The sequence below is a fragment of the Cyprinus carpio genome, chromosome B13, assembly GCF_018340385.1.
Source record: "Cyprinus carpio isolate SPL01 chromosome B13, ASM1834038v1, whole genome shotgun sequence".
NCBI classification, from domain to species: domain Eukaryota; kingdom Metazoa; phylum Chordata; class Actinopteri; order Cypriniformes; family Cyprinidae; genus Cyprinus; species Cyprinus carpio.
Window position 1 is genome coordinate 870885 of NC_056609.1, and position 9276 is coordinate 880160.

Consider the following 9276-nt stretch of genomic DNA (forward strand, 5'->3'; position numbering starts at 1 on the left):
CGGTTGCTAAGCACTCAATTGGTCCCTTTCAAACAGGGCGCCCTATTTAAATGCATTCTCAGTCTGCTGCTTGGCTGCTTCCACTGCACTGCTTGCAATTTGCATAAGATAAGATAATAAAATAAAATAAAATAAAATAAAATAAAATAAAATAAAATAAGAAAAAAAAGATAAAAAAAGATAGAGATTACTCTTATATTTTACTGTACTCACCCAACTGCTGAACATGTCTACCACCGCCGCAAACGATGAAGACCAATGGCAAATTGAATCCATCGAAGAGTCCCAGCAACAAATAAGTCAAGAAGCGGAAGCCATTCAAGACGAAAGCAACGCTTCTGTCCGTCGGAGCTCTCGCCTGGCGAGTAAATCATATAGTCCTCCAAGTATCATTGACTGGCCACTGCCGAAGTTACTGGAAACCTTGTATAGACACGATATCCCTGCACCGACTGGAGCTACGCATAAGGAACTGTTTGCTTTACTCTGTGAGAAAATTGACGTCCCAGCAGCAGATTTTCCTCCTCCTCCTCCTTTTTCCGGCAGGAAACAGGCGCAGAAGAGAAAGAATTTCGACCCGGCTTCCACTCCGACTGATGTTGCACCCAAGCGGGCAGGTGGTTCAGCCGTCTCAAACAGAGCAGTCAACTCTTCTTCAGTCCAAAGCAAAGACCCAGTGTTGTCAGCATTGTCAAGCATTCAGTTTTCGCTCTCCAACATGAACTCCAGAATTCAGGCTCTGGAGTCCGGTTCAACATCGAGGTCCTCGGCAAATCTTCTCTTCTCCGGCCCGCTTGCTGAGAACTCCTCATCGGCCACGGCGCCGGCGCGGCTGCCCGTGCTTACTCAGCAGCAGAATGATGACGTCATCAATTCGGGGACTATACCACGAAGAACGATGGGAAGTGCAGTTCCAGTGTCTACAGGCTCTCCATTCTTTCCGCCGGCTGCTGCGATTTCTCATCAGTTGAGAAGCCAAATCGTTGCAGGTAATGATGTCAATCTTGTGAAAATATTGCTGTGCTCAGAAATGAGTGAGAAGCGTGTTGTTGACTGTGGCGATGTATCTGTTATGCTTAAAGACAGCGATCCCCGGCTTTCAAAAATGTTAACTCTAGCTGAATTTAACGTGGCATTTGGGGTTTACAGAGATGTCATATGCGAAGTCTATCCGTCTCGTAGAGCCGAGCTTGACACATATTTAGCAATTATTTCTGACTTGGCTTTGACTTATGGAGGAACTCTCTTCTATGACTATCATAAGTCATTCTCTGCAAAAGCTGCTATGTTCATTCAACGTTTCAATCAGAGATTGGACTGGTCTGTAGTCGACTTAACCCTCATAAGCAGACATTTCACTGGTCATCAGGCTCTCTCTTGATCGATCTGTGGCTCTCATTCTCACACTCTCAATCTATGCCCAAAATCTGTGTCTCCTCCACCCTCTAAGCCTGGCTTTCAAACTGTTGACTCTAAGGTAACATCATTTGCTACTCCGTTGTGCTATAATTTTAATGAAAATGTTTGCAAATTCTATAATTGTAAATATGTTCATGCTTGTAGTTACTGCAGGGACGGCCACCCAAAATCTGTGTGCCCAAGACGAACCCGCTTTATGAAAAAGGAGAAAAAGAAATAAAACCATCAACCCCAGTCAATGTTCCAAAGCTGGGTCAGGCACTGAGAAATCATCCTAACTGCTGCTTCGTCAATTATTTAATAACTGGACTTATTCAAGGTTTTTTTGCAGGACTGTTATGGTTGCCTAAGCATTCTTTTTCCTGTAATAATTTGCTTTCTGCTGTAAAAGAACCTGAAATTGTCTATTTTGTTGGAAAAGGAAGTTAAGAAAGGATTCCTGATTGGGCCTTTTGATAAGTCTCCTTTCTCAATTTGTCGTATTAACCCTATAGGGATCGCTACTCGAAAATATTCAGGGAAGAAGCGCTTAATTTTTGACTTGTCTGCCCCTCATAATGACACTGCTCAAAGTATCAACAGTCTTATTCCTCTAGCTCCGTTTTCTCTGTTTTACGCAACTATTGACGACGCCATTAAATTCATAAAAATGGCAGGTAGGGGTGCATGGCTCGCAAAGGCAGATATTTCAGATGCCTTTAAAGTTATGCCTTTACATCCATCGCAGTGGCATTTATTTGGCATTAAATGGAGGGAAAAACTATATTTTCAGGCTCACTTTCGGCTGTCGCAGTAGTCCAAAAATATTTGATACACTATCAGAGGCGCTATGTTGGATTCTCCTTAATAACTGCAAATTACCACACGTGCTCCATCTTTTAGATGATTTTCTGCTAGTGGATTATAAAAATGCAAAGCCAGAAAGATGCATTTCGGCTTTAAAACACACTTTCGCTGATTTAGGTGTTCCCCTTTCTGAGGAGAAAACTTTAGGCCCTCTTAAAGTTATCGAGTTTTTAGGCATTACTTTAGATTCCAATCTAATGCAAGCCTCGTTGCCCCTTGAGAAATTAAATCGCATCAGAGAAATCATGAGAAATGCTCAGATGTCCATATCTTTTTCAAAAAGAGACTTGCTTTCTTTACTTGGCCATCTTAATTTCGCGATGCGTATAATTCCCCAAGGCAGGTCTTTTATTGCCAGACTCCTCGATCTATCCAAATCAGTTAAAGATCTTAAGGACATAGTTACCTTAGATGCAGGCTGCAGATCAGATCTCAGATTCTGGTCTTTGCTCCTCGAAAATTGGAATGGCATTTCTTTTTTTCATTATGATGATCTTGAGTCTTCTGCAGCCCTTAATTTGTATATAGATGCTGCGCCTTCTGTCGGTTTTGGGGGGTTTTTTAATGGTCAGTGGTTTGCTAGTAAATGGCCAAAGGAGCTGCTATCCGTGCCTGATGATAACATGTCCACCGCTCTGTTGGAATTATATCCCATAGTGATAGCTGGTATTCTGTGGGGCAAACAATGGTCTAGAAAACAAATTTTGTTTTTTTTTTGTGACAATGAGGCAACGGTTAATATTATTAACAAAGGTTGATCATCAGTTCCGTTTATCAACAGATTCGTCAGGCGCCTTACATGGTTATCTGTCATGGATAACTTCTTTTTTTTTCGAGCTGTTCCCATTCCAGGCTTAAATAATCAAATTGCTGATTCTCTTTCTCGATTTGAATTTCAGAAATTCCACCGCCTGTGTCCAGGTTCAGCATCAGCCAGCTTGGTCTGCCCTCCTTTCAGCCAAACAGTAATAGATTAGACATGACCCTTCAATCTTATTTACATTCAGCAGCCAAGTACATGCGCAGTGGTTTTTAGCAACTTCAACATTTAAAATGTACGACACTGCTTGGTCTCATTTTAGTTCTTTCTGTGCCACCTTCTCTGTAAATATACTTCCTGTCAATGTTTCATATGTTAGTGCTTTTATAGTCCACTGTTTTGAGTCCCGTAAAATGCAGCCTTCATCCATCAAAAGTATGATCGCCGGCATCCAATTCCACCTGCGCTGCTTGGATCCGTCCACCATCAGCTTGCTCGAAAATTCATCAATTCGTCTCCTGCTTAATGGACTTAAAAAAGAGAAACCTAAAGGCAATGATCAACGTCTCCCCCTCACACTTCCACTTTTGAAAAAATTAATATCACGTCTGAGAGAGGGATGCTTTGGGATTTATTCTGATATGATGTTAGAATCTGTTTTGCTTATGGCTTTCTATGGCTTTCTTAGAGGTGGCGAGTTTTCAACACGCTCAGATTCCTTCAATCCGTCACATGACCTCACAATATCTGATGTTTCAATTTTTTCTCACCACTTCACCATATTTCTAAAGCACTCAAAAACTGATAGGAACAGGGAAGGATCTTTTGTTTATGTTTCTGAAAATAACTCTGCTTTTTGTCCTCTGTCGTCTATGTTGGCTTATCTGAGGAGTCGTCCACAAGCTCATCTGGAGGACCCATTATTTACAACGGAGGAGGGAAAGCCTATGTCCAGAGCCTGGTTTGCATCCCGTTTCCGTCTGCTTTGTCAATACTGCGGGCTTCCCCCAGAGTGTTATTCGGCTCATTCATTGCGCATAGGTGCTGCTACAACTGCAGCTTCCTCTACTCCCGTTTCTACCCTTAAAGCTATGGGAAGATGGTCTTCAGCAGCTTATGAACGGTACCTCCGGTCAGATACTCGAGCCATCCTTGAGGCTCAGAAAGCTATGAGTGATTCTTGTGATCGGTAGTTGAAATAAATATTGCTTCAGTAACTATTGGGCTTATTTAATTACAGCTTCATTCCTCTTGCTAGCTTCACGTTTATCTATTGGCTTATTCTTTTTACTAAATAAGATTGGCTTTTTGAAAGCTCATTTTGATCCTCTTTGGCTCTTCACTTAGCAGGAAGAGCCAGGGATGATTGCCTGGTATGGTCTGTTTGGGGGGGAATTTATTTGCTGCTTTCCCCAGTTTAAATGGGAGATTGTCCCCAGAAGCTGCTGCTGTTCCCTGACTAGCTTTCATGGAGCTCATGAAAAGGATGGGTAACTCAGAACAGAGCCATACCGCCAAATGTAACTTAAACAATCATGCAAATAAAAATATGAATATTGACTAAAAGAATTGTCTATGGTATTTTTTGACTCAAGTGGTCCTGACTGAAATATAGCGTTCAGCGTCAGTTCAGGCAGGCCGCGTAGTCAAGCTCCGCTATCAGCTGATACCCAGACCTAACAGCTGATCCGGTTGCTAAGCACTCAATTGGTCCCTTTCAAACACGGCGCCCTATTTAAATGCATTCTCAGTCTGCTGCTTGGCTGCTTCCACTGCACTGCTTGCAACCCACCTCCTACCCTAACTCCTCCTTAACTTTCGTTTAACTTAATCAGTGACATTCTGTTTTCATTGATGCATGCTCTGTTCTCAATGGGGAATTTATTTGCTGCTTTCCCAGTTTAAATGGGAGATTGTCCCCAGAAGCTGCTGCTGTTCCCTGACTAGCTTTCATGGAGCTCATGAAAAGGATGGGTAACTCAGAACAGAGCCATACCGCCAAATGTAACTTAAACAATCATGTAAATAAAAATATGAATATTGACTAAAATAATTGTCTATATCATAATCTAACTCAATTTATACTAACTGAAATATTGTAGAAACTTAATTTTCTGTAAAGTTGCTTTGCAATGATTTGTATCGTAAAAAGCGCTATACAAATAAACTTGAATCTGAATCTGAATCTATGTCTCTGTAGACTAGTTTTGCCTGCAGGGTCGTGTGTTAATTCCGGTTTTATATTGGGAAATATAACACAATTCTTAATGTATTAAGAATGTAATATACTTTCTAGCCATACAATCACCTGTGTGTGTGCGTGTGCGCACGTGTGTGTAGCTGCTGTATCAAAGTAACTAAACACATGAACTGAGGTCAAAACATCAGAGTCTTATGGCAAGTGAAAATATTCTTTTGTCTGTAAATATTGTTATGGTAAATTTGGTCATAGTTTAATGAAAGTAGTTCTGATATAGTCTTTTAAAACAGATTAAATGTAACTGGGTGACACAATGTCCTCTGAATTACTGCCCTCTTCATCGTTAAAAAAATGCAAATAGTCTTCTCTGTTTGATCAAGTTATCGGTCAGTTCTGCTTTAGAACAAAGGCAATATATTAATGTGTGTTTGTAGAATTAGACGTTTCAATAAGTCTGTTTTAAACCGTGATCTTGACTTATTTTCTCAAGCTGTTGAGTTATTAAAATTGTCTTACACATTACATTTGTGTATTCCAGTTTAGCGTTTATTGTATACATAAATACTGAATCTGGATGGGTGCATTGCAGATATGTTTTCATTTTATGAACCATTCACTTGATAAATCTTTGGCATTGCATTTTTCAGCTTTATGCACACTTAATATCTAATGCAAGCACATTTATATTATGTTATATTTTATTGTAGTGTTATAAATGCACACAAACACAAGTAGCTTCAAGATATTGTGACATTATGACATTGAAATGTTTGTTGTAAATGAAGGGCATCATTTTAATTTGTAAACCTGACATTGATATTGCATTATATGTGTGACGCTGAGAGAAATGAGGAAGAATTATTCAGCATGACACAGAAATGCTTTACAGAGTAATTAGTGTTTCTGACATGCTGACCGTCGGATTAGCATGAGCGTGTGTGTGTGAGCCGCTCAGACCTACTCAACTGGTTCCTGGTGGCAGAATAATGAACGAGTTCAACCCAACATAGCTGCACAGTTACTTTCAGAGAGAGAACAGGTGGATATCGAGCTGCTCATGCAGAATAGTAACACTGATTTTGCACGTAGAACAATAAAATATAACTTTGTGTGCTTTGGGACTGGGCATAAAATCGATTTGCTGTACATTTCACACGATGGGAGGGGTTGTTGAGGTCGGGTGGGGGAGGTGCGGGGTCGCAGGGCAGCAGCGCATTTATCATGGGGGTCGCGGGCTAAAAAGTTTGGGAACCCCTGCTGTATCCAAGCATGTTAACAGAAAGTTGAGTAAAAGGAAAAAGTGTGGAAGAAAAAGATGCACAACAGCCTTATGAGGATTGTCAAGCTATATCGATTCAAGAATTTGAGTAAACTTCACAAGGAATGGACTGAGGCTGGGGTCAAGGCATCAAGAGCCACCACACACAGACGTGTCAAGTAATTATCGGTGAGAAGGCAGCAGGAGAGGATGGCACAGGAACTGCGGGGAATAGAGCCGAAGGTAAGTATTTGTGGCTGAGTGGAAGTGCGTAGAGTGGATGAGGTTCCGGGAAAACACGAACATCCAAACGCAGACAACCAATCAGTGCAGACGCGAAACACACAGACTTCACCACAAAGTGCAAACACCCAGAGATCCCGGTTTACCAACTGTGACACGGAGTTCATCGTGTTGGTCGTAAATCAACACCACCAAATTCTATTCATAAGCGACCCATTGTCGTTCTCTTCTCGATCCGGCGTTACCGTGACGAGATTTGGAGGGCAGCCAAAAACTCCAGATTTTTACTGGACAACGCGCTACACATCTCTGAGTTGCTGTCGCCTGAAGACAAAGCGGCAAGAGAAAAACTGTGGCCGCGGGTGTAGAAGGCTAGAGAGGAAGGTAAAAGGGCTGTATTTCATGGTCCATATGCATACATTGAGGGGAAAAGGATTAACATTAATGACTGATTGAATTCCGATTGAAAAACCATAAAAGGCATCTTCAATTTTTCATACATGCTGGGCAATTTTTTTTTTCTCTCCTTTCTTTTCATTAAAGGTTTACTGCCTGCTGCATCTCCGTGTTTTCAAATTTAACCTAGTAAATTTCAGCTTCAAGACATTAGGTCTTGAAGCTTGGTAATTTGTGAATTATATTTTTTTTATATTTTTCTCTTTTTTTTCTTATTTTTTCTTGTTGCTGTTCTAGTTCTTTTCGGAATGGACTTTATTTTAATTCTCTGGGCATAGCATTATTGAATGTAAGGGGCGTTCGAAAAATTATGAAGTGAAAGGCTTTATTTTATTTTTTTTAAATGGACTGATGCTGACATTATTTTTTGTCAAGAGACACATTCTACGAACTTGGATGAAAGATTTTGGAAATCTCAATGGGGAAATTCTATGTTTTTCAGTCACGGCACTTCGCATTCAGCGGGAGTTATGATTTGATGAACAGATTTAAAGGAGAAGTTCTGAACTAGACAATACTATATTTGTACTTTGTAATATTTATGGTCATAATTCCAATCCGTTGAATAAGTCCTTATTTGCAAAGGTTTCTGATATTGTTCAATGGAAACTTGATGCAATGAAAATTTGCTACTCACACAATTTCTCTCCTCACACTTTACTCATTTGGAATAACAGCAATATAACCATTGCCAATAGATCTTTATTTTTAAGGAATTGGTTTAACAGGGATATTAATCATCTTCTGAATATGTTTGATGATTATGGGAGTCTTTTAATTTATTAACAATTTATGCCAATCCACAGTTTCCCTGTGCATTTTAAGGAATTTAATTCGATCACTAAAGCTATTCCTCCTACTCTTGTTCATCTTGTTAAAATTCACTATAATTATTCACTATAACTCTACAATAATGACAAAACCAAAATTAATTTCAAACGGTCTTGACCTGATTGGTAAAAAATGCAATAACAAACATATTTGTACTGTTTTCCAAAAACAAAATAAAATAACATAACACCTAGAGGAAAATTCTTTTGGAACTCTATTATTGATAATATTAATTGGAAGACTGCTTGGTTAATCCACCTTAAAATATTGTATCAATAACAAAACTAAAGAAATACATTTGAAAATTTTGCATACCATCTACCCTGTTAAATAAATAATTTCAAGATACTCTGATATTGATGATTTATGCTCTTTTTGTAAAAATGAGAAAGAGGTCTTAACACATTTGTTTTTTGATTGTAAAATTAACCAAAAAGTTTTGGAAGGAATTGGGAGAATTCATTTTTAATCTAGTAAAGGATATTATTGTATACTATGAAAATAATTGTAACAAAGGTATTGAATACATTGTTAACTTATTCATATTGCTGGCAAATTTTATATACATAAACAAAACTGCTTAAACTCATCCCCAATATTTAAGGTATTTGTAGTAGAATTTGATTGTTTTATATCTTCACTGAAATTATTTTAAGATCCCCTGCTACTGATTAATGTCACACTTGTATTGCACTGACTGTATTGTGCTATGCTGTTTGTTATGTGTTCTATGATCATTAATAAAAAAATTAATAAGAAAAACATTTGTTGTGATAAACAGTAAAATGTGTTCAAGCGCTAGCAAAAGACAGTGTAAAGAAATACTCTTTGAGAGAAGCAGTTAAATCAGCAGAAGTTAAAAGCAGATCGTAAGTGTATTTATTTCTTGTCTCAGCAGTTGTCGTTGCTAGGAAATGCTTGTTTGTTTACTGTGTTGAGATGTGCTGCGTTTGGTCTCGTACTCTATCGCATACATGGTCAGTGTCGTGCGCTTGCTAAGACCATTTGTTGTGATAAACTGAATTCAAGTTTCAACTCAGCTGAATTCAAGTTCCGTTTTGTCTGACGGGTATACAAAAAAGGTTAGTAAACCGCGGCAGCCCTCCTGTTAAGCCCTCCTTGTGTGAATACCGAAGAGTGTAAAGACCATCGACTCTACAGTGCGACTCCACCAGGCAGGGACACCGGCAAGGGATATAAGTATTGTTTTGATTAATCCTTTTTTCCTTCTATTTGTTTCACTTCTGTTTCAGTTTTTATAAC

At 39.1% G+C, this 9276-nt stretch overlaps 1 protein-coding gene across 1 annotated transcript; it reads left to right on the top strand.

The window, feature by feature from the left end:
- Positions 1-205: 205 nt before the first annotated feature.
- LOC109084951 lies at positions 206-3301 on the top strand. The gene is made up of 2 exons (XM_042737477.1): positions 206-989; positions 3165-3301. Exons 1-2 carry the CDS (start codon positions 227-229, stop codon positions 3299-3301), a joined length of 900 nt encoding a protein of 299 aa, XP_042593411.1. The 5' UTR covers positions 206-226.
- Positions 3302-9276: the final 5975 nt, after the last annotated feature.

Excerpts from the sequence above, each read along its gene's own strand:
- LOC109084951 (XM_042737477.1), top strand. The coding sequence starts at position 227 with ATGTCTACCACCGCCGCAAACGATGAAGACCAATGGCAAATTGAATCC. Across the intron at positions 990-3,164 it reads GAGAAGCCAAATCGTTGCAG|AAATTCCACCGCCTGTGTCC; the intron begins GTAATGATGTCA and ends TTTGAATTTCAG.